Source organism: Pollicipes pollicipes, unplaced genomic scaffold, assembly GCF_011947565.3.
Source record: "Pollicipes pollicipes isolate AB1234 unplaced genomic scaffold, Ppol_2.1 Scaffold_5724;HRSCAF=6776_pilon_pilon_pilon, whole genome shotgun sequence".
NCBI lineage: Eukaryota > Metazoa > Arthropoda > Thecostraca > Pollicipedomorpha > Pollicipedidae > Pollicipes > Pollicipes pollicipes.
Genome location: NW_023596746.1, coordinates 50,697,403 through 50,723,038, shown reverse-complemented (window position 1 = coordinate 50,723,038; position 25,636 = coordinate 50,697,403). Strand labels below are relative to the sequence as shown.

Sequence of the window (25,636 nt, the reverse complement as noted above, 5' to 3'; positions counted from 1 at the left end):
ACACACCTGATTGTCTTCCCATGTGTGTAGCATTTCGGCTACCACAGCTCGTCCGGCTCGGAGTTCGGGCCATGGTGTTCACGCTCGTGGTCCGCGGGAGCTGACGTCTGGGGAGGCCGTCAAAACGCTTAGCGTCGACGTCCGCCGGTAAGTGGATTGCGTGGATATTTACAATTGACTGCTGAACAGCACACCATACAGTGGACTGCTCAACAGCCTCGGCAGGGTGTTCAGAGTGACAGGATACAGTCGCTGCGCTGGCCCCGGTTTACTCGGTTGTTTTCGGGACTGCTTCGGCTCCGATTGGCTATCTCCTGTTGGAAAAAACAGCCTGCTTAGTTAGCTGTCTACGAGATCACTTGGCTTAATATACTGATGCCACTGACGGTCTGCTCGGTAGTGGTTGTGTATATATATTATATATGTGTGCTTGTATGTATATGCATGCTTGTAAATATGTATAAATGTGTATATATGCATATATATATATATATATATATATATATATATATATATGTATATATGAGGCCACTCACGTTGCCATCGGCACCAGTAATTTAACGGGTGCCCAAAGTTCACCACACAGCTGTTTGTAGCGCTGCTTGGACCTCACTCTCCCGTCAGTTGTTCGCATGACTACTCATAGCTCAAACCTGTCGCCTTCTTGTGGCACAACAGAAAGCTTCTGATTGCGCCGGCTGTGCGTGTGAGAGGCTAAGCTTAAAGACCCGTCAGCCATCTCTGGGGCTGCCCCGCTCCCATCGGCGGACTGCGGGTCCGCCGCCGCCTGGATGACTGATGATCTACCGATGGCGGACGTCTGGGCGTCTGTGTGACTACTCACGGTCGGGCCAGGGGTGGTGGAGGGCAGCTCGCCGTTCATCTGGTGCCACAGCTCCGTCAGCAGGGCGAACTTGGAGCCGAGGTTGCAGACGCCACGCGAGTCGTCCAGGTCTATCGCCCATACCATGGCGCCGGCCAGGCCGGTGCTCCGGATAAACTCCGACTGACGACAGCAGACCACCCACGCCCGGTCACTCGCCGGCAGGCTGGCGCCAGCCCACATCACCCCACCGGCCAGTCAGTCTCGTATCCATCCATCACGTATCCCATCCAGTCACATATTATATATCCCATCCAGTCACGTACTGGATGGGAGACTGCGCCCAGGTTCGCAGGCAAGCCGACCAGGAGCAGGGCAGTTGGGTAAGATGGAGTCAGGCACCTTCTACGCGAGCCGAAATTGATTGCCGTCTGATCTAGGCCATAACGCTTTCTGAAGAATCTTCAAGGCGTGTTTGATGAGGTGCGTTATCAGCTACTCACTGCCAGCAATGCCTTTCCGTACCGGAGCTCAGGAATGCCATTTTTATGGCATGCCTCGCGTGCACCGCTTTATGGGCCCGGCTGATGCATCGTGGCATAGATGATAGGCATGCCTGATACACCGAGATTGTCGTTATCAGTTTCTTTTCAGGGACGGCAAGACCGCGTCAAGTAGTGCGGCACCAAGCATGCTACGTCGCGCAACGTAACGCCACGCTGCCAGGCAAGATTGCATGACGGTGGTAAGAAGCGCTCCTTAGGGAGAGAGAAGGGGCGGGCCCAGAAGTTTTGGTCTCAGCAAGCAAAGGTTTAGAAATCGCTTTTCATGTCTTAAGTGCTCCTACCAGCTATAAACAAGCCACAAACAATTCGAAAATGCAGTTTTTTGTGTGATACCCTTAATGTGGGGCATTCTCTATTTAAGTCAAACCTAGCGGGAAAGGCCAGTATCCAGTCGCCATGAACAACATCGGTCGGGCTGTTATCATAGTCGGTGATGACATGGTCACGGCGGAATCACGAGGTCCATGGCGACGCATCCGGCCCAGCAGCGAGTTTGTAGCGCTAGCCTCGGCACACCTGATGCACGCCGAGCGAAGCGATATATGCCGACTAGTGATGCATCGCGATGCAGCCGAGCGTGGGCCGACTCGGGATGGCGGACATGATCACCACGTCCTGCCCGACCGACTGACCTTCAGCCTGATGGTTTCGAGGTTATCGTAGCCGATCCAGACCTCGTCTGTGTAGCTGTAGATGGTCTTCTGCTCGTCATCGTGTACGTGCGTCCAGCCGGGCTTGGTGAAGTACAGCTCGCACAGCTGACGACGAAAGCGGAATCCATGAGGGCCGGATACTTACAAGCCCGCTTGGCGATGCTGGGACTGCTCGGCGCAAATTGTCCAGGGAGGGATGGTCTATATTGCATCAAAAAGCGACGTAATTCCCAAAAAATGTCCAGAAAAAGCGATGCCTTGGGTACGTGACTGCACTGTGCCTGAAATAAGAGGCCGGCACGATCGAAAACTAGAGGCATCCCGAATTATTGGATACCGGTGTTCGTCAGGTCTCTTGGTGCACGGTGGATCCCCGAAGGATGTGGTTACTGGCTCTGAGAAGAAAATATGTGCGCTAATATAAACGCACAAGTCGCCTTAGTGCTAAGTTGGCCCCAAGTTTAAATGAAACTTGAACCTCAGCCTGATGCAGCACGATATCGGACGACAAATATGCAGGCACTGATGGAGCACATATGTAACATTCAAATGTTCTACGTCAGCGGAATGTGCTCAATGTACACCGCTGAAAAATACGGGTCTGGTTAATGCAATAGGTATTCATGCATCAGTACTTTTGTTTTTCTGAGGCCGGCCAAATACGCCTTGAGCTCTACAGCTGACGCATCGGTTTTCTTCGCAATCTCATGCACTGAGTGCATGTTTCAGTGACCTCTTTGAGGACAGCGCCCAGCCAGAGGTCAACAGACACTTCTCCTGCGAGGGCGTCGGGTGACAGCGCGTGGGCCGGGGATACCTCGTTGAAGCCGCAGTCCCCGGCCTGTCTCGTGTACGGACAGCGAGGCATGGGGCCGCTGACGGGCGCGTACAGGCCGTGCTGACCAGGGCTCTGCAGACTGAAGCCGTTCCCGTGGAAGGGAATGCCCACGACAACCTTGGAGGGGTCGGCACCGCCCTCCAAATAGTGGTGGATGGTGTAGTTCTGCAACGGTCAGACACCATGTTGGGGGAATGCATCGAAATGGCGCATGTAGACGACCCTGGTCGTACGTAGATCATTGCGAAGGCTATCGGATAAATACGGAGCTGATTCAGCCTTGCTGTCTAAAGCGGATCGGATCGATACCTAAGACTAAGCCCTGGGCACTTCTGCTTGCTGTAAAGGAAACACCATGCCACGAGGACAGTAGACTGCCACAACATAAATGGGTCGATGGTGACGCCCAAGACTAAAGCAAACACTGCCGGGAGAATAGCAGGCTGCCACAACACAAATGCCTCAACACCTAAGACTAAAGCAAGCACTATGCAAGGAATACAATAGACTGCCACGGCTACTTACTATTGCAATCTGATTGATGTGTTTAACGTCGTGGGGCACGGTGCCATGCGCCACTCATTAATGAGCCTGTTGCACCAACTGCTCACCATATTGTAGAACTGATAACCGTTGCCGTGCTGTATGTCCAGGTGGGACGCGTACATTGGCGCCACGTGGCCCGTGAAGGGCTGCCATTTGCCGTGGTAGTTGTATGCCATGACATCGATCAGGTCCAGATATCTGCGAATGTTGCGAGGTGGGAAAGTTCGTGGCGTGCATGGTGCATTCTGTTAGGAAAACAGTGGAAACAATACATGGCGTCCATCCCGCTTCTGACGATGGCCTGCAGCCTAACGTCACATTTAAACAAATAAACACATATATTATATTTTCAATTCGCGGCGTAAATGGCCGAGCGGTTACGAGCGGAGGTGCACAGCCAACACTGCTCATGGGATCGTGGCTGCCCCCTCCTGGTAAGGCGTCCATTTCCGCCATTGGCCTGGCCGATCTGACCAATACTGTAATGTGCACCCGCGGCAAGCGCGAAGACTACTTTTGATCTGTGTTACACCAATACATAACCACTTACCAGCGCGTGCAGCCTTTCGACGATTTTGGTCTTCGGGCAGAAGAACATCAGGCATAAATTAGCTTAGTAAATGCGGTAGCTGAACGCGCTACATTTATCACTGAACATCGCGGACTCGTCATGATTTCCTGGGCGTCAGGGGCACCATTCCCGGTGTCATGAGGCTGCCGTGGGACACTGTGTCGTCGGCGCGGTGTCAGATATTTAAGACCCCGCATCGTTGGACCATCTGGGAAATGTAGCAGCAGAAGCGCGGGCGGAAAGTATGAAGTTATGTGCCCATGGGGGCTGGGATATGCATGTGTACAGTTTATGTTCCGGCGCTACCTCAGCGTGGGAGTTACCTCAGCGTGGGAGTTACTGGTTACGGCGCTGCCTCAGCGTGTCACTTGCTATCATGTGGTACACCTGCCATGCGAGAAACTTCACTGGTATTTAGGGACGCTAAAATGTTTTAGTAGATGCCTTGGCGGGAACGTGCTCCGCGACTGACAACGGACCGACGTGGTAACCAGGGCCACCACCGTAGAACAATATTCCCAGCCGCGGACTACATCGGCATCGCGCATGCATCGTGGAGGTCGTCTGAGCATGGACCGATAGCCACCGATACAGCCCTAATATGAACTGGGGCACGCACGCACGACCCGTGTAAGATCCTTCCGGTCTGTCGGATGCCAGTCAAGGCGACGCACACAGGGGGAGTGGTAGTGGGAGGGCAGTCAAATTCATTTTCAGTTTGTGCACAATGTAATGTCGAGCATCTTGCGTGCTCTCGAATAACTCCATTACCGCATATCATGATGTGATGAACCATTGCATAAACTCATGCTATGTGTTATCCAACTTGCCATGCAAGTGAAACACGCGAAGAAGGCGCCAAAAAGAGCTTGTAGTCTACCTGCCGTACATAGCTGGCGTTGTACTCACTTCTGTAACGTTGGGATATCGTAGCTCGTATCTATGTTGTGCTTTCCTGCCGGGACGGCTGCTGTCAGCAGGTATCCTTTAGGGTCGAAGACTTCCCGCAGTTCTTTCAGCAGCATGCCGTAATTGGCCTGTATGGTCACGTAATATTTGGTGTTTTCAGTCAAGTTGATTTGCCTACGATAAAAGCGCACGTGGCCGCAGCACACAAGACGGCTTTCTCCCAAATCATTCCATAAACATCGACGTGGAATGTCGACATGACAGGCTTCACAGCGCAGAGTTCGGACACCGATGACTGGAAGAAGAGGCGAAGACGGTCGTCTCCGCAACCACTTGCCTCAAACGTTTTGTTGAAGGCATCCGTGCGTTCGCCGGGTGTTACCATTAGCATACCCTTCATTGCACGCTCGGGAGATGGGCGAGGGACCCGTCACGTCAATTTCCGTTTCTTCCGTTTCGTTTCGTGTCATTTGTTCCCATTCCATCCCATCTTATCCTATCCCATCGGGTCCAGTCGGATCCAGTGTGGTCAACTCTAATCTGGCCCGGTCAGGTCAGGTCAAGGCGGGTCGGGTCATGTCAGTCCAGGTAAACATAAGTTTGTCTGGGCAAATTAAGATTTTGTTGGGTTAGATTATGTTTAGGCTACGTTAGCTATAGTGAACTGAGGGAGGGCTAGCCCTGGAGGGAAGTTTTGTTCGTGGCAGTAGTAACGAGAGATGAAGGAGCCTCACTGTAAACGTTTTGTGGTGTAAAAATTTTGTCAGCGGAAGTTATGTGTGGCGGATTTGTTCGTGCCAGCTACCGCACATCTTGTAAGCTTTCCTGTAGCAGTCGTGACATGTTACAACTCTGTACTTTGTGCATGCTACTGCGTAGAAGTTCCTGCCCGGGAAATTTTACCCGTACGAGAAATGTTGCGGCAAGGCTTGCTGACAGCAGCTTCGATGTGCGAGAGTAATGTCGCGGAGCAGTTTGTCAGTAGCAGTTGTCCATTCACAGCTTCTTTACATCGGTATGTAGATATGCGTGTATTTGCGTGTCATTACGCAGCTTTGTCTGGTCGCGAAGCAGTTGGTCTGTGGCAGTCGTCCGTTCATAGTTTCTTTACATCGGTATGCGTGTATGCGTGTATCTGCGTGCCAGTACGCAGCTTTGTCTGCAGATGCTTTGTCGCGCAGAACGTTTCGCCACAGACATTTTTTTCTGTGGAAGTAGTGCCCGGGAAGGCTTTGTCCATGACAATTCTGCCCCGAGGGCTTATGTTGCGGAACAGCTTTGTATGCAGATGTCCTGTCGTAAATCTCACGTTCATGGGAGCTTTGAACATAGGAGCTTTTATGTGAAACCCGATGCATAATCGAGCATGTATGCAGCCGCGTACATAAAAAAAATTTACGTAAGTTGTTCAGTGCATCAGCGAGGAACATTATTCGCATATATAAGAAAGTAGTATTGGCCTTATTCCTCAGAAAACCAGGAGAACAGAGATATAGTCAAGCTGATATTTCGGCAACATGCCTTTCTCGAGACAATAGCAGAAGTGAATTCACTTCGTTTTTGTTTCGAGAAAGGCATGTGGCCGAAATATCAACCTAACTTTATCTCTATTCTCTTGGTTTTTCCGAGGAATAAGGCTAATACTGCTGTCTTATAAAAAAATCGTTCATTTAAAGTTTCGCCTAACTTCTTCCAGGCAACAAAGTTTCCCTGTGTGGTAAATATGCTCCTCAAGGCGTCATGGTTTGATTACGTCATCGCACCATGCACAACACTGATTGAGAGCCCAATGACGGCCGTTATATTTGGAAATCGTAATCACAAGCACCAGTTATGAACGACTCAACAATTATGCTTGCATTGGCCTTGATCGCCGCATGGCTAATGGTATAGTCAATTTTGAGTAACATTTTTATGGCGTCATGGATGCCCGGGTGGGCATAAACAAGTTTTTTCCGAAATAGTCTGCACATCGTCGCCGGCGTATAGCTCAGAAACTAGACGGGTTTAGGTCCTAAGAAGGGCTGGGCAGTGAACTGCACCGAAGGATCTTCAAGATGGCTTATTCAGTCAAAAAAACCTACAAATGTGGAACACTCTTTTGAACTTAATACCTTATCGTCGCTGGAGCCTCCCTTTTGTCCAGGGTATTCCCAGTCGATGTCAAGTCCGTCAAAATTGAACTTGTCCATGTACTCCATGACGCTGTCGATAAATGCCTTGCGGTTTTCGGCACTGGATGCCATCTGAAACGACAACGACATCAGAGGAGCATCAAAGGAATCGAGATTTGTACTAAAACGAGTAGGAGTTATATTTCACCCCAACGAAATGCGAACACTTGGAAATTGCCACGTTTGCCCCACTGCTCCCAGGACATCATGATATGGAATACGATGCCGTTGTAGTTTACGTGCCGCCAAATAGTACCCGCCTCACGTTGGCTTTGTTTTGGGGCAAAAACTTTACGGAATTATTACATCATACAAGTAAACTCACGGCGAAAAGAAACATAGCATGTTAATGACGACAGCTTAGTATAGCTGTATGCATTTTACTCGAGCATCATTTTTGGGAAGGTTGAGCCGGCTTAAATTAGAACAGTGCTGTTGGTTGTATTGTATTCTGGTAGCGACTGCAAAGCGTAACAAATAGATTATCGGAACAAAAAATAGACCATAGAAGGGACTGTTATGCTGTCTGTTTCAGGTTGAACACTCAGCAGATGCCTTTCTTTTTTCACTATAAGATGTGCGTTGTGAATGCAGACATTTAGGGCGCTCACATGTGAAAACTTTTTGGAGCCTTCATGGTATCCTCCGACAGCCAGCAGAGTTTTCAGATCCGGATTGAGCTGCTTCAGGTTTGTAAAACGGGTGTACGCCCCTGTGAAGACAGTACACGCCGTGCCGTCGCTAATTGCTACCATCGTATCGTGCTCACAAAAAAAATGCATGCAATGAGCACATTTTCGAACAGGCACATCACCACACAGGGCGCTATTGAGCCAAGGGACTGAGACAGACATTATCTTATAGATAAGACAGTACCTAATACCTCGCAAATGCGCTTAGCAACTTACAGGCATTATCTTACTGACCTCTTCCGCCACCGTCGCTGAAGTCATTCTTTGGATTCAGAGACATGATGTTGTGGTTGGTATCGTTGACGCCGGCGAAGGCGTAGATCAAGTGGGTGCAAAGGCTGGGGTCGATGTCCTCCACATCGAACTTGCCATTGCCGTGCCTGTTGAAGGCCCAGCTTTCGAAATAGCAGACCACCTTATGCTGATGTGCAGTCGCTCGGTCTGCAGAAGAGACACGACGAGAGACGATGCTTCATCACTGACCTGTCCGTGCCCATTGAAGGCAACATAGGCTTCACGCCTTGAGATTGCCCGGAAAAGTGGAAATCCGGCTACCCGTCTATCTGTGGGCACAAGTTTTCGGGCATGCCGTCGGCGAAACCGACCGGGCCAGTCTTCACCAAAACTCCACCGGCTGGTGCGTGGTGCCGGTCTCGGGGCGATCGGCACCGCATGGTGCGCGTCACGTGCGGCGCCCCCAGGTCTGCAGAGGCTTTGTTGTCGAGGCTGCAGGTCATATGGCGGAGCGCGGGCCGTTTCGCCTGCGCGACTTTGGCCACCGCTGAGGCTCAGGCTCATCATCCTTCAGCGGTGCCGGCGGCAAGGTGGGCCCGACGCTCTCGTCGGGATTAGTGCTAGGACCAGGAGTCTAGGCTGGGGCCTCATTACATGGGTGGAATATAGTCTGCACTTTGGCTCACACGGGTCGAGCTCCTGATGTTACAGTATAGCCTATCGGCAAGTCGGCCTATCCCAGCCCCTGTTATCCGGTGTCCAGTGCCAGTGCTCTGGCTCCGCACGTGCAAGTGAGTTGCACTCACATATCCTTCCCCTGAGCGGGAGGCGGTCCACATCTGAAGCGTGGCACACTGGTCCCTTAGGATAGGATTGTGCACACCGGTCCCTTAGGATATGAGGGGGTGTGGCGCACTGGCTGCTTAGGATCTGATTGACATGCGTGACGTGGCCCAGCCTGGTTAGGGTTGAGGCCAGTGATTGGTCGCGGGCGGACTCGCCTCCTCAGCAGTTGGCTGACTGGGTCAGAAACGCAGTGAACTGAAACCTTCGCATTCTGTATGGCAAATCTAAGAGCATGTCAACCCCAGCAATGACCACATTTGGTCTGTGTACAGCCAGCAGCAGCTCCGGCAGCAGCACACGCACCTTTCAAGGAATGGACGAAAGATGTTGATGATAGAATGAGATGGAGACGCCAAATTTGGTGCACCTCGTGATGCCGACAGCTGCCCTGTGTGATCCGTGGCGCACCCGCTCATGTCGGGTACCCCTCTTTTTGCCATAGGCGGGCCTGTCAAGCCGATGTGACATTTTCCCTATTCATGCATGTTCACGAGGTCTCAGAAAGTTTAAATATCAAATTGTCATGATAAAATCAACAGATCGCAGCGAAATATGCGTGGTTTGTTGGAGTAAAGCCCTTGTCGTGGATAACAAATGTGTGCACTGACTACCTGTCCTTACGCACTGGCTGGGGCTCCGCCGATTACTGAATAAGCTGCAACATTTGCTGCGCCTTCTAATGTTCGCGGCTGCCGTGTGAGCGTACACATGTTTTTGAGGCATCGGAAAGCTCACGGTGAGGGTGCCTGCGGTGGGTACTGCTCTACTCCCGATGACCCGCGCTGGGTACTGCTCTACTCCCGGTGACCCGCGCTGGGTACTGCTCTGCTCCCGATGACCTGCGCTGGGTACTGCTCCACTCCCGATGACCCGCACTGGGTGCTGCTCTCTTCCCGATGACCCGCACTGGGTGCTGCTCTATTCCCGATGACCCGCACTGGGTGCTGCTCTACTTCCGATGACCCGCGCTGGGTGCTGCTCTACTTCCGATGACCCGCGCTGGGTGCAGGCTACCTGGGATAGAACAGAGTCGCTAGCCCATCAGCTTACGGTTTTGGTGGCTATGACGATACGATGATAAGCGTTGCCATTGTCGGCGTTGTGGTTGTGGTAGGTATAGCAGTCAAGCAGAACACCGCAGTGAATGTAGTCACAAGAGCTGATATCCTATCGGATCATGGTTAAAATAGTTATGACGATATAGTGATAAGAGTCGAGATCCCAGCGGATTAGCGCTACAGCAGTTATCGTTTCGAATGCATGCGCGCAGCACGAGCATATTGCGCCTGTGTATCGTTGCGTTAAAACTCGTTGACAACAGGCACAGGTGGCGAACTTTGAATGACACAGGTTTCAAAACGTTTCGCTGTCAGATGAATAGCGCAGTCATGCAAACTCCAATCAACATTATGATTGCAGCATGAATGTATTGATACCCTTGCGTTTCGGGACCTCGATATAACAATGTCTGGCGAAAAGACTACCAAACTGCTTAGACGCCATTCTTGCTCCCTTTCCTCGTACCATCATGGGTTCTGATTTGTGCCCTAAAACAACGCTCAAATGCCTTGGTCTGCCTCTAATTCAAGTTCCAAAGTGGGTAAGGGTATGCTTTGCTCGCTCGCTATTTGGTGCACCAAATTTTGAAAACGGCGCTCAACAGCGAAAATTTATACTCGAGTGTTTGTAAGTCCACCTGTTCGTGGGCACAAGTTTTCGGACATGCCGTTGGCGAAACCGGCCGGGCCAGTCTTCACCAAAGCTCCACCGGCTGGTGCGGGGTGCCGGTCTTGGGACGATCGGCACCACATGGTGCGCGTCACGCGCCGCACCCCGAGGTCTGCGCACCATCTGAGGCTGCGGTCCATAAGGCGGGAGCGGGGACCTTTCAAGGCTGTGAACACGGTCACCGACGAGGTTCGTCATTCTTTGGGGTGCCGTGTGGGTGCCGGTGGACACCGATACCTGGTATACCTGTCAGGCGCTTGTATAGCTTAAGCTGGGGCATCCCCTGGTTGGGAAAGTCTATAGTTACAGGCACAGAATCTGGCGCGCGGCTTGGGTGCTGGCATAAGTATCCGGCGCCACCATAATCTTGGAGTACAGTCTTATCCCACTTTGAACCAACTGCCAAAATTGGTAATCACACCACCAAGTGCCTTGGTCTGACCATCAACTTACACCTCAACATTTACAGCAAATAGTATCAACATATATTGGTCATCCTCACAAACATCTTGCACAGTCAATAGAAGTATTGGCATCATCACAAGAGCCAGATATCTTGTTGACACATGTGTCGTACAATTTCGTAGTTCTATCATATGTCCATTATCGTGGTCTTGTCTGGAGTGTTCATTATTATTTCAGATAAAACGTATTAGTAATTCTGTTTAAAAAGACGCTTAAGTTAATCAAAAATAGATATCCACCAAATAGCTCGTCACCAATCTTCAAGCACCACAAAATCCATGCACTTTGTGATCTCGCAAAGTTCCCGATAATCGCTGCATTACATATTTTTTCGACCAACCAAGCTCATGAACTGCGGGTGCGGCACGGCGTAACCTGCGGGTGAATGTAGATGCCTCCCTTTCCGTGTGAGGAAGGCGTTGGCACGTCCGGGGACGCGTTTTTTCGGGGCCTTTGTTCCCGTAACCCACTGCCGCTGAACGAGTGGCGTGCCAGACGTGAACCTCTGCGCACCGCGTCCTTGGAGCACTCCAATCTTGTCCACACGCTTGATTTGTGTGCGTCTGGCGTCAGCAGTGACTCCGCTGCCGAAGACCTGCTCACCTATGTGCACCCCGGGCGGGCCGCGTCGATACAGGGTGTGCTGCAACCGCTGTGTCGCCAGACCCTCTCTGGGCTTACATTTGTTGGTTAGGTAGGTGCATTGGTTAGCTCACGGAATACATGCCCGCTTTTGGTACCTGCTTGCATCCTTTGGTTCGTGACTGGCACTCTAACGGGAGATTGTGCCTTTTCAGTGGTGTTATCATTTGAATTACTAGCTGAGATGTGAATCGTTGATAGGATCGAGCTACGTTTTAAGGTAAGAGGTGAACAAGGGGTAAGAAGCTCTCATGTATGGTTTAAGCTATCAGAGTGTCGAGGTAACAAACCACGCTTGCTCGGAATATTTGCATTTTGGAATATGTCGCACTGTGTGTAAGGTGCACTGCGCGTGCAGGTTTAAGATACACAAATGTAAAACATTATTTTGTATTGCCAAAACGTACTAAAAATTACGATTGGCGCATGATGGCTTTACAGTAGAAGCCACGTTGCAACATGATTCTCGCATGTCACAAGACTTCCGGGCTATCATAGCAGATGTACCAATAAAAAGAAAGGTTCGATCCTGGAAAACAAAAATTCGCTGCGGACAGGGCAGCGCGGCACACCATGCAACTCAAAGGCTTCGTAGGTGCGTGATATTGGAAGAATCATTGAAGTTTAGAGGCTCATAGATGTCACTGTGGTCTCTACTGAGCAGGTGGCGCTGGGGTGTTTTTGCACTCGTCTGAGTCTCCTGGCCACACACAGACGAGCTTGACCCGGTCAAAAATGGCTCCATCTCCACAGAGGAACTGAAACACATAATGTAAAACGTGATTGGAGGCGGAATGCTATCATACCTTCATTTGTTAGTTTGAAAAGTTTGGTTTTTATACAACTCGACATCTATCCATCAATAACAGGATAAACACTGACGCATGAGCAAGTCTGAAATGAGCATTGGTGCTGCTAGCTGTGGCGTCGTTGTCAACTCAGTGGTGCGAGGTACGCTCTCTCTTTGTGTGCTGGAACGCACCTGAGTGGCTTCCCACGTGTCCCCGTCTTTGACGCACTCGTAGAATATCGGGGAGCACATCTTGTCCGGGTCAGGGTTGAGACCCGGCTTTTTGCACACGTGGTCCGGCGGGGCAGGCGTCGTCTGAGGAGACCGGCAAAACGATAAGCATCAACATAAACACATGACTTGCATTCTGCCGGTAATTGCAATGTACGTTTGCAAACAACGTGAAACATCACACACCGGTCAACGATACTGACTGTTTTCAATGTAACAAAAGACAAATATTTAGGCATTTCTGAGTCAGTAAGCGTGCCTTGTGAAGCTTGCAGTCCTGTAAGCTCTTTCTGATCCCCCCTTAAGTTGACAGTCCATCCAGATGTCTGTGAGACTACGCTCCACCAGTGGGTAATCACGCTCCAAGTCACCCACTGCATGACTCCTCACGCTCTGCTTCACCGGCTGCGAAAATAGCCACCGTCCGATCCGCTGTCTGCGGGGCCACCACCCACGCTTCTCTGAGCGATGTTCACTGCCGCACACTGCCTCATCCGCAGTCAAGTGGCACCACTCACGGTCGGGCCAGGGGTGGTGGTCGGACCGGGCGTGGTTGTCGGCCCGGGGGTGGTAGAGGGCAGCTCGCCGTTCATCTGGTGCCACAGCTCCGTCAGCAGGGCGAACTTGGAGCCGAGGTTGCAGACGCCGCGCGAGTCGTCCAGGTCTATCGCCCACACCATGGCGCCGGCCAGGCCGGTGCGCCGGATAAACTCCGACTGACGACAGCAGACCACCCACGCCCGGTCACTCGCCGGCAGGCTGACGCCAGCCCACATCACCCCGCCGGCCAGTCGACAACTCCAGTCACGTATTGGTTGGGTGGCCGCGCACAGGCTCGTGGAAGAGCCGGATATTAAGACTGGGACCCGGTCACGAGGGACGACTTCCAGGTGGGCTGAAATTGTGCGCCGTCTAACCCGCTTGATTGAGGCTGCATTGTTTTCTGAAAGGTACTCATGGGCTGTTTTCGCAATGCCATATCTACCACCCATGTCAGCATTTGTCCTTCGTATCGATGTTCCGGAAATTGCCTTCTATTATGGCACGCTTCACATATCATACTTTATTGGCTTGGCTGGCGCAAGGCTCCATAAACCGGTGGGTATATCTAATGTCAACGACGAAGCTTTTGCTCTGGGCCGAAATTGTCGCCATCGGTTCGTCGTCCGGAATAGCTACGCCACATAATGTCACGCCTCGCACGCAATGTCATGTTACGTTTCGCTCCGTTATAAATCAGTCTGTCTGTGATCCTGGTCTGCGTGCGCTTAGGTCTTAAAGTAAAAAGGTGTTTAACGTAGTTCAGATGTTTCCTCCGGTCCGACGCAAACCAACGTGGCCACTTCACTGCCCAACCACTTACGAGGGAAAGCATAGCCATGTTTGGTCAATATTCTACGCATACACACGTCTACAGATACGCATGAGGCGCATACGGTCTAGATTGCAAATACAGCGTTCTGAAATGTTTGCCAAATGTCTGAGGATTCCTCTTTGATTTCTGAAGCTTTTTTGTGTTAAAAAATCCCACATAACCTTGTGTTCCGCGGCATGATAACCCCGCTGATGCACGTGGTAAGCTTTTTGATGGCACAGATGCCTTTTAGCATCATGCCCAGTTACAACCAGCCTTTCGCACTCATCGCGGACGTTTTTGTGCCAGCATCCAAATGTGCGGAGGCCATTTTGCCCGAACAAGACAGAATGGGCAGAATCCTATCCGGTACTAATGGACCTTCAACAAGATTGGTCAGACCGGAGTATATTGACTATTGCAAGCCAGGTCATTGCCACGGCGGAACTATTGTCGCGATCTGTCTATCGCCACGCCTCGGGCTATTGTCATGGCGGCGTCACTCGCTACATCGTGACATGTTCCGACTAGCAGCTAGTTTGCAGCACTGGATTCGGCGTATCGAATGCAGTTGACACATGACTGAGAAGACGACTCGGAACGACAGACATGTTCACCACGCGCTGACCTGATACTGACCTTGACCTTGATAGCGGCGAGGTCGTCATAGCCGATCCAGACCTCGTCTGTGTAGCTGTAGATGGTCTTCTGCTCGTCATCGTGTACGTGCGTCCAGCCGGGCTTGGTGAAGTATAGCTCGCACAGCTGGCGACGAAAGCGGCGCTCCGGTGTAGTGATCCATTAAGTCCGCAAAGTGACGCAGTAGCTCGGTACCAGTCAACCTTGTGTGAACTATTTCATTTAGGGTTTACTGGCGCGTTTGCCACCCTGCATTGATTGTAAGCGAAGAGCGATGATTCATCCGACGATCGGATTAATATGTTTGCGATAATTCAAAGCAGCAAAACTCGCCTCGGATCGTGCGATCGTAGCATATGCTAATATGTTGACTTCCAGATCATTGATGTAGTCGCAAGTGTGGACAAAGGTAACTAATTATCTAAAATTGCATGAACTAACTTGTTCCAACTGATCGCAATAAAAAGGCTGCATAGAGCTAGCGTTGAAGGTAAAGCTGTTTACTACATCCTAGATGAGCAGTTAAGCGTGTTTATAAAACAAATACTGTCTCCAGCCGGACCATTTTGAAGGATTTGCATGTCACTGAGTTCGAACACGGTTGCATGCACTTGACTATTGCACTGACCATTAAAAGGTAGTGGATATCCAGCTGCTATCGCAGCGCAAGCTATCGGAAATTTGTGACCCTGCATCACCTTGCATCGGCATGAAACGTGTTCTGAAATTGATTGTGACGTCATTTTGATTAAACTTAGCATGACCTGGGGCTTGATGCGACGTGCTGGGGCTTCGGCATTTGAATTGGAGCTAATCAACTAGATGAATACCAATACAGGCTTAGAGAAAGAAACACAACGAGAATAGAGAATCAAGAGGGGCCAGTTAACTACGCCAAGCAATTTTTGCACAGATATAAGCTTGAAATGCCAATGTAACGTGACGTAGGACCAACCAAGCCTTTTAACATGCGCATTTAACATAACATGTCCGGGTGGTCGGTTGGATACCCTTCGCTCGGGAGGGGAAGTCAATTTGACCCTCCCTGAGATCTCAGGAACTAAGAGGGCTAGAGACACCAAATTTGCGGAGTGTGTTGGCCTGTACGTAAACTCACTTAGGTCAAAGTTTGAGATACCTGGTTGTGGCCTTCGGGTCAAATAAGGTCAAACAAGCCTAATGTCCAGGTTGGTCTCCAAAGGGCACTTGGAGCCTAGATAACTGTTATAAGTAAATGCCACATGCTCATATAAGGTCAGTGGCCTTGTATGACCTTTCGAAGGTCATGGTGACCAAAATCATACAAGACTGTTTTGAGTTTTGCATTTGGATAAGCGACAAAGATTATGCCAATCAGTATGTTCCTTAAAATTAGATCTTGACCTGGGTCATTCTAGGTCAGTGAGCCATTCTGACCTTTTAAGAAGCTGATATAAAGTGTATAATGCGGTTTCTTTTATCAGTGAATTCGAAGTGAGCATCAAAACTACTCCATACAGCAAGCCCTAGAGTGATAAAACAGGTTGCTTTTGATGATGATCTGGCCTCCACACCTGACCCTAGGTCAATGAAATGTGTTTATTCAATTGTTTTGTTGCCTAAGAAAGTATCTGAGAGATGCATGGTTTCGTCTAACACTCCGTTGTTGGATCAGATTGAACGATTCCTTAGAAATTGCCTTTGCTGAAACCATGGTCTGACTGACCTAGGTCAGCGACCTTACAAGGTACATCTAAATTGTTGTTGTCAGACAATCCGCTACTCAATCATCTATAGCTATGCAAAATGTGGCGTGGCTATGCCGCGCTGTTCTGAAACTATTTTGGGAAAACCTTAGGGGGGAGTGGGTCAATCCGACCCTCCACCTAAGCGTATGACATGACAAAATTATAAACTATACGCAAGCTACAGACCTGAGATAGCGTGCATAATCCCCAAACCGGCTCAAAAGCAAGGAATTATATGTTGCCCGTCGACTTCGCGTCATTTCGATGTGACTTAGCATGATTTTAGCTCCAAGTTTTTGACTCATCATATCTTGAGCAGTCGTCGGCGTTAGGAAACTCGCTAAGCCCTTAATGACCTTTTAGCAGATTTATAGCAAAAACACCGAAGGAGGGTGCATTGAACGCCCCGCACTACGTCATTAGCTGGCTCAGGGAGGAGCGATCCAATGAGATCCAACGAGGCCTTGGATAGGCAATGCCCCAGTATGTAACTGTCCTGTGTATGCCAAAAAGGCGGCACGGTCTGAACGTCAGACTGGTCTTGTTGGATTTAGATCCAGGCCATTTGAGATGGAAGGGCGGAGTCAGCCGGACTGAGAAAGAGAACATCCATCCTGAGATAAAGGTTCAGCTCCACTCCACGAGGTTCACTGCAAATTTAGATGGGGGGAGTAAGACGGCCGGTAGTGATAAGCATGTTTTACGGGCATGACATATGCAAACGTCTAAGACAGCAGATGTTCTCTCAACATATCTGTAACTTCTTGAAACACGCATAAAGCGGACTACATAACATGTAGGTTTTTAATCCAGAAAGGGATGGATCATTTGATACACACCACTAGAGTGAGTTGCGATGCATGGCGACTGTGACGTCGTGCGATGACGACACCGACGACGAAACAGCTCGCACCCGTGTTTGCCGAAACGCACTTGTCATGGACGGATAGCCGGTGTATACACACAGAGTACTACGATTATTAATAAACCGATCTCTTCGCCAAGTGTCATGTCGAATGATCGACTATAGCATTCCTTCCGTCCTGAGCACGATTACCACCGTCGTTGCCCGTCGCCAGTGGGGTAAAACTAACCCAGTCTTACGACGCCTTGTAGCAAAGACAGGGTTTCATGTTTTTTTTCATCGAAACGAAAACAATTTGTGGCCTCAAAAATAGTTTTCGAACTCGACAAAGCTAAAGTGAGTGCATTGCTGCATTTTTGCGTTCAGTTCTCGACCGCAATGTCATCAGTTAACACGCTGAAACCACCAAATGACTGCTAGAAGATTCTCGCTTTCCTCTCCGCCCGTGTTATGTCAGAACCAATAAGAAATGCAGCGCAGAGGGAAATCTTCTGAAAAAGAGAGACGTCTTATGAAGCAAGCTGGCTGTGTAGCTTTTGACTCTGGAAACTAAAAATGCGGTTTTTGCTATACCTTGACGACCATAAAGGAATAAACAAAACTAACAACGAATTTCGAGCGTACCGCTTTTCTACCTCTTCATTTCTATCTACCTGTCTCCTACCTATCTGTCTGTCCTACTTTCAGCCAAACGGTTTCAAAGATGGCGGCGAACTTTGCACGCGCTGCGGGTTCAGCCTTGAGAAGATCCAGGACAAAAGTAGACGCCCGTTTTCCGCGGGTGGCGGCCACATCACCCCCGAAACAGGGCATCTGCTAGTTTAAGCAGGAAAACGTTCATCGAATAAAGCCCGCTGCGTTAAGGACGGCTGATATCACCAGCGCACTGTTTCCCCCACCAGGTACATGATCTGGTTCCCACTATGAGCACAAACACAGGTCAGTGGGCAAGATTCCCTGCTGCGCCCGGTGGGCGGGGGAGGGGCGCTGTATCGGCCACGCATGGGTGCAGTCCTACCTCGTAATAGCCGCAGTCACCGTCTTCCTCCGTGTACGGACAACCGGGCATAGGGCCGCTGATGGGCGCGTACAGGCCGTGCTGACTAGGGCTTCGTAGCTTGAAGCCGTTCCCGTAGAAGGGAATGCCCACGACAACCTTGGAGGGGTCGGCGCCGCCGTCCAAATAGTAGTGGACAGTGTAGTTCTGTAATGGTCAGACGCCACACTGAGACATGCATCGAAATGGCATGTGCAGGCTATCGCGAAAGTCATTGTGCACTTCTGAGCCTGCTCCAGCCTTGCTGGCTAGCATGGCTTCCAGTCTTTGTCAGTGGAAGATGGGCTCAATGTTTGCGATTGAAGCAATCATTGCTGGAGGACAGTATACCACTACGACTACTACTATCAGGTCTGATTGAGCTGTTTGGTGCATTGGGACGCGGCCCATGCGTTATTCAGCCGAGTACACGACGCCAGCTGCTCACCACATTGAAGAACTGAAAGCCATTGCCGTGCTGTATGTCCAGGTGGGACGCATACAGGGGAGCCACATGGCCCGTGAAGGGGTCCCAGGTACCGTGGTAGTCGTACGCCATAATGTTGATCAAGTCGAGATATCTGCAAACGGTGCAAGACGGTGAAGGTAAGACATGCAAGGTGTATTCGGTGCCAGAAATCACTGCAGCCGATCACCCCTATGTGTTGTTTGACGACGGTTTTGCAAAAGTGTGTCAATCGAATGATAGTCTATAACGTTTTGCTTTGAGGGCAAAGCGTAAATGGCCGACTGGCCTGGGGCGCTGCCATTGGGATCGCGGCATCGGGCTGTCCTCGTTCAAGTGTGACATTGACATTTGACATTAGCCCTCCCATGTGACATGACAGTGACATTAGCCCTCCCAACGGGCTAATGTCACTGACCCTGGTTTCCCCCGGTGGTGAGAATTCGTGTCATCCACCTTGCGTATTGCATGTATCGACAAACATATAAATTTTACTTGTTGTCACTGCATGCATGAGCTAAAGTCTTGATCAAAATACAAGTATTTTGAAATCTTACAAACAGTTAGGCATGCTAAAAAGCTGCTCTTTAACCCCATGACATCCCCAAGATGAGGTATGTTTTTATAACGAACAGGCTATTGGTTTCAACATAAGTCCACTAGACACCTGAACTGTCATTGCATAAACTAATATGATCTGTTCTCGAAACCAGCGTAACTGATCAGAACACACTGAGCTGAACATGACAAAATGATTCATTTTTAAGACGTTTTGTACTGCGGCTTGCTGACCTAAAGATCAGCCATTTGTCAGTCTTAGATGGAAAATTTTGATCACATTTTTTTACCTCCCGTCATGGTACAGAACAATCGGTTACCAACAGCCATACGAATATAATATGGTATTTTTCCGTATGAATCGCCCAACTCCTGTTAGTTTTTACAAGTCAAGGCAAATCATCAAATGAGCATCTAACAGCGGCATCAAAAAAGGGGAGTGTGGCGTCTACCAGTCCTGCATGGCGTGTGTTTTCTCACTTTTGTAACGTTGGGATATCGTAGCTCCTATGAATGCTGTCTTTTCCCGCCGGAACGGCCGCAGTGATGAGGTATCCTTTCGGATCGAAAACTTCTCTCAGTTCCTTCAGCAGCAGTCCGTAATTGGCCTGTGTTGTCATGCAGCAATTCATTTTGTCAGACAAATATGCCTGTCTACGATCAAAAACCCCGATGCAGCTGTGCATGCACTATATTGCATACTTCTGCTACATACGTACATCTGCAAATATTAGGCACCCTCCACAACTACTACTACACAACACATAGCTGCGGGCAAAGCATCTTTCTTTCAACTGTGCTCCACAGGAATCGAAGTGGAGGGCTAACACGACGCGCCGCACAATGCGCGGAGTTTGCTCCACAACAGGTTCTGGGAGAAAAAGCAAAGGCATTCGCTTTCGCAGTCACTCGCGTAGAGCATTTTGCTGCAAACACGCTGTGGTTACCGAAAGTAGCCTCAAATATGTATTCACTGCAAAGTTTGCAAGATGGGAGGGAGATGGTGGTAAGATAGAGCGAAGATGTCATAGCATTCGCAATCGGTGATACTGCTTGGCAACCGAATAGCCACTGGCTGCGACTAAGAAAGTGGCCGACGCAAATTGTGGCCTTGGGCTTTGCATAAGCGAATATACATATAGCATACCTATATGCCTATGTGCGTTCCAACAGGTAAAAAGGTATCCTTCCAATGCTAGTATTGCACTGCCTTATTACCTTATCGTTGTGTGAGCCTCCCCTCTGTCCGGGGTATTCCCAGTCGATGTCAAGTCCGTCAAAATTGAACTTGTCCATGTACTCCATCACACTGTCAATAAATGCCTTACGGTTTCCCGCACTGGACGCCATCTGAAAAAAACAATCACATGTAAATAGCACGGACTGGACCGGGCCTACGGTGCAAGTACTGAAATGCTGTTTTTCCTAGAACAAGCAAAAGTGATTACCACTTTTGCGCTCAGTTATCACCCATAACGCCACGACTTGAGAAGTCGTCACAATGCAAGCGCCACTACGGTGGCACTGGACTCTTACTGGGATCGTGTTAAGGGTAAGACTTGACAGAAATAATGCAGCACGAAATAAAGGTCCCAGCAAAAATTATTAATATTATAGGCGAGAAAAGAGTGGCACAATGTTCCGCGCATTCAACCCAAACACACATTTGTCAACCCGAAGAAACAAGTTTGTCCAGGGCAAGCCCTCAAGCTAAAACGACATTATGTCGTTGCGTGTGGTCTTGGCAATGATAGCGAAGGACGTTCAAACTGTACACCGATATTGAAAACAATGAAAATGAGTACTCCAAAGCTAGTCAAGCATAATGATCGACGTAATGTGTTTGGCAATTGGTGTCCTACAAGATGAAGTACTTTTGAATGAAAACGCTTCAGCACTCACATGCGAAAACTTCTTGGATCCTTCGTTCCATCCTCCGACGGCTAATAGGGTCTTCACGTCCGGATTTATCTTCTTCAGGTTTGTGAAACGGACATACGCTCCTGCGAAAATGCCACGTTGTAGCGCACTGGAAACACGATATAACGCGACAGGCACAGCGCAAACGTTATAAAATAAGACAGGATAGTATGTTGCACAGTTCATGGTTACCAACTTAAGCTGAGATGCGACTCCTCTGCTCGATAGCGCCTTTGTTTGCACAACAGCGCACTCCAGAGCGCATGACACTGGAGCAGGAGCCCTTCGCGCTCACATTGTGAAGGCGAATGCTGGTTTGCACTTCAAGCCCGGTCAACGCGCATGTTTCCTGTATTGGCGGTACTGGACATGTGCAATGTGCACCGTGTAAGAGCGCGTGACTTTGTAACGAGTATAACTTTACCTTAAGCCACGAATATTTTGACGCTGGGTGTACTAACCATGGTATTGTGAATAATACCTCAATGGTAAGTATAAATGCAAATGTAAACACACTTGGGAGGGTGCACAAACGCTTGCCCGCAGCACGCTTCTAGGTACGACACGGGACCATGAACACATCAGTGCATCATCTATCTACCCACCCACACCCATAACCCTCCCCCCCCCGACACACACACATACGTGCATCCAAAAGCGCACATACGTCCGCACACGTAAAACAGTATCAGACCCACTGGGATGCAGTCGGGTTAGAGCAGGTGAGGCATGTGACCACATCGTACGTTACTGAGCCCTGTGACCGATGCTGACATTATCTCACTGACCTTTTCCACCGTCATCGCTGAAGTCATTCTCCGGATCCAAAGACATGATTTTGTGGTTGCTGTCGTTGACGCCGGCGAAGGCGTAGATTAAGTGGGTGCACAGGTGAGGGTCGATATTTTCCACATCAAATATGCCTTTGCCGGGCCTGTAGACGGCCCAGCTTTGAAAATAGCAGACCACCTTATGCTGATTCCCTGGCACTCTGCCTGCGAAGAGGTCACGACGCACAGCGATGTTATCGGATGTCTCAATGTAGGTTAAATTGTCGCCAGTATTGTGCAATGCAAACTGTTAAAGGTCACCTTACACACCATAAAAAATGTCTTCTTCGGCCAAGACACTGCTCCCCGCTAAATGCACCGGCTGGTTAGCACGATGCAGATCTGCGTTGTATAGACTAGTCATGCTCACTGCACTGGCTGGTGTGATAGCTTGACGCCCAAAACGTAAATCGCACCTTATGGTACTGTAGGATACAGAGTCGAAATGCACGAAATAGCTGCAGCTTGGCACGGTTTGTGATGCTCACTGATGGGGCAAAGTGCGGTCAGGACATGTCAGAAAACTGCTTAGAATAACGCATTAGTTTTTCTGATGTCGGTTGGTTTTTAATGCCGTTCGGCGGCGGCGTAAATCTGCAAGTTGATGCCACGTCAGCTCCCTCACGTGTGATTTGTATCCATTTGGAAATTGACCGCAGCACATTTTTTCACTTCAAGCCACAGATCATTTTGTTGCTTGCTGCTAAAGATCACTTAACAAGCTTATCCGAAGTTATCCCCTTGTTAACCGTGATAGCAAGGACGATATTTTGAGGAAAAGAACACGTCAGGCAAACTGTTAACAGATTTGAAGCACGCCAAGGCCTCAACAGATACCAAAATGACTGTTTGTAGTATTATTGCTGCAAACTTTGGTTTCCTTACTTTTGTGATCTGTATCGCTGTCGAAGATGTACACTGCGCTCAGACTTGGCACGTCAGGAATGCGCCGTATCCGGACGACACTGCTGCTCCCCGCACCGCAATATACTACAACCGCTCTCGGAGTAGCACTGCCCGCGCTCAATGTCGACCGCTCACTGGTAGTTCACCACCGTTCGCCAACCGCTTCACGCATATACACCCGTTCTCCGGCGGCGCTCCGGGCCAGGCTCGCATCCGTCCAACCACGGCCGCGTATCAATGGGACGGCGTGCAGTTTCGGGGTGCCTACGTTGCCGCTAAACGCACGCCCGTCTCGGGCGCCGGCCCCGGGCAGATGCGTCCGTACTGGAGCACTCCGGAACCACGAAAGGTCACCAGGTGATGGCGCACAGGGCGAATTCCCCGCGCGGCTGGCGTACCCCAATCACGCGTAGCAATGCATACCAAAACCGCGCATAACTGTGCGCATTATACGCGGAAAAGCGCTATTCGAAATCCAACTGCTGCAAATTTCGGCGTCATCAGTCAACTCAGTCAGGCGCCATGGCTGAGAAACACTGCATAGCGGCAGGTACGTGGCCGCATATTGTGCGTGCGCGTGTGCGTGCCTGAGTGCGTGCGTGTGTGTGTGTATGTGCCTGCGTGCGTGCGTGCGTGCGTTCGTGTGTCCATGAATTTCGGAGGCGAAAAGAGATCTCAGATTTTTTGCGCTAGAAAAGCGTTATCCATCAGTCTTGTGTTGTGTCTCACTCGTCTCACTCGTGTCTCACCTGCACAGCCGATGAGAAGGCCCGCCAGCAGAACAGACGCCGTGCTCAGCTGAAGGTGGTTCATTGTGGTCAGCCTAGAAAATAGAGAACAATCTCAGCACTATTTTTGTGTGTTTAGCCAGTGCATTGTTCAATCGCTACCGTTGTCGTAAGGCACAATGCAAGTTATAGCATTTTGGCATTTTGGCAAAAGCCAATTGGCATTTCGGTTGGAATGCGCCTGCTATAGGACTACAAAAAATCTGGCATGCAGTCCTTTCACAAACATTTTAATACTGAAAATCGTGTCCACGTGAGACCCAGCTGATATTTATATAGTTCATGTACGTTTAGGTAGCTGAAGTGAATAGAGCTGGTGTAAATTAAAGTGTTTGAGCCTACCGGAAAGGCTTCTAAATTTGATTTCCAGGATGAGCACTGATTCTGTTTGAATAAATTGACTTTTTCCAGCCTTGGCAGAACAACAGTAGCCATGCAACTAGACACAGTTGTCTTTAACCAATCTCACTGTAGAAGCATCGCCTTTATCCTTGACACGCTTAAAAGTAACACCGCATATACTTCCGTATTTGGAAATTCCACTGTTCTCTCATGCGGCCCATTTTAGGTAAGAATATAGCGAAATAATATCTGGATGTCTGGAGGATATCTGGCATGAAAAAATGATGTAATGTGGATAAGAAGAAACCACATAACTTTCCACGCATTTGATTGAAAAAAATGATGGTTGGTTGGAGCGAATCCAGCAACGAAAACCGTCCAAGCAGGGCAATTCAAGCTGAAACTATAAGACGGTAAACAGTAAAAGCTGGCGATACATAAGCCGAAGGCGACGAGGAGAGCGAAAGCAAAAGCAGCACGGTTTAGAGCTCCCTGAAGCAGCACCTACCAGCGCCACAGCCAGCGACGGCACCGCAAGTCGCCGCCGGAGCTCTCCGGAGCGGTTCGAGTGGCGCAGAGGAGGAGGAGTCTGCCGCGTCTGGCCGACCTGTCGCCGCGTGACCACCTGCAGGCGAGGCTCGCCCCCGTCTGGAGGTCTCCCGGGCCCGTTCACACCCCACCGCCGACGGCGGGGGCTCGTCTGACGGCCACCTGCAGCCTCTCTCAGCCCGCCGCTGCCAGCCGGAGGCAGACGTCGTCTGTGGTCTCCCAGGCCCTGCCGCGCTGCGGAGCCGTGGGACCGCGCGCGTTGACTGGCGCCTGCAGAAGATGCAGCGAGCGACCGCTGACGGGACCGCCAGCATCTGGACTGTCTCGGATCTCAGCAAACAGCCGCTGGCGGGACCACCAGCACCTGGACTGTCTCGGATCTCATCGAACGGCCGCTGGCGGGACCACCAGCACCTGGACTGTCTCGGATTTCAGCGAACGGTCGCTGGCCAGCATCTGGACTGTCTCGGACCTTTGCGGACAATGGGCGCAGGTGTGAAATTTCTGTCCGCGCCGCTGAACAGGGACGCTTGTCCGCGCAAGATACGAGCTGAGGCGCAAGCACCGCATATCGTGCTCCCTATTAACGCTACAAAGTGACATGACCTTGCTGTGCTGGGGTGTTATTGCACTTTTATCTGGGGTCGTGTTATCTGCGGGCCTTGTGATCGACCTCGGCGGCAATGGTGGTGGTACGGGTACTCGCCTGCACTTTGAGCACTCCACTGTCTATATGTTGCAAGTTCTGGCTCTGGTTCCCCTTTTTCGATCTGGTTACTGGTGCAGCTAACTGTGGCAGAGGCAAATGTCGCGCAGTGATATGGACACAAGAGAGGATGGATGCATGACATACAGGCATCATAACCACCACTTTGGAATGAGTCAACTTCAGGCACTTGTAAATACCACATCCATAAGTTTGCATCGCATTTTCATGCCTGCTTCTGC

At 50.1% G+C, this 25,636-nt stretch overlaps 1 protein-coding gene across 1 annotated transcript; it reads right to left on the bottom strand.

Annotated features, from left to right (window-relative positions):
- Positions 1–38: 38 nt before the first annotated feature.
- On the bottom strand, positions 39–24,769 carry LOC119103161 (acidic mammalian chitinase). The gene is made up of 22 exons (XM_037226611.1): positions 24,648–24,769; positions 23,759–23,832; positions 22,058–22,268; positions 22,010–22,023; positions 21,256–21,353; positions 20,572–20,703; positions 19,834–19,961; positions 18,778–18,910; positions 18,312–18,497; positions 14,702–14,827; positions 13,227–13,424; positions 12,670–12,792; positions 12,359–12,445; positions 8,007–8,193; positions 7,692–7,792; positions 7,021–7,152; positions 4,907–5,034; positions 3,492–3,624; positions 2,860–3,045; positions 2,022–2,147; positions 845–1,006; positions 39–107 (listed from the first exon to the last, which is right to left on the bottom strand). Exons 2-22 carry the CDS (start codon positions 23,820–23,822, stop codon positions 39–41), a joined length of 2,724 nt encoding a protein of 907 aa, XP_037082506.1. The 5' UTR covers positions 23,823–23,832; positions 24,648–24,769.
- Positions 24,770–25,636: the final 867 nt, after the last annotated feature.

Coding starts and splice junctions, on each gene's coding strand:
- LOC119103161 (XM_037226611.1), bottom strand. CDS start 23,822: ATGAACCACCTTCAGCTGAGCACGGCGTCTGTTCTGCTGGCGGGCCTT. Junction 5,035..7,020: donor GAGGCTCCAGCGACGATAAG/GTATTAAGTTCA, acceptor GTGACCATACAG/GCCAATTACGGCATGCTGCT. Junction 108..844: donor CCACCACCCCTGGCCCGACC/GTGAGTAGTCAC, acceptor CGGCCTCCCCAG/ACGTCAGCTCCCGCGGACCA.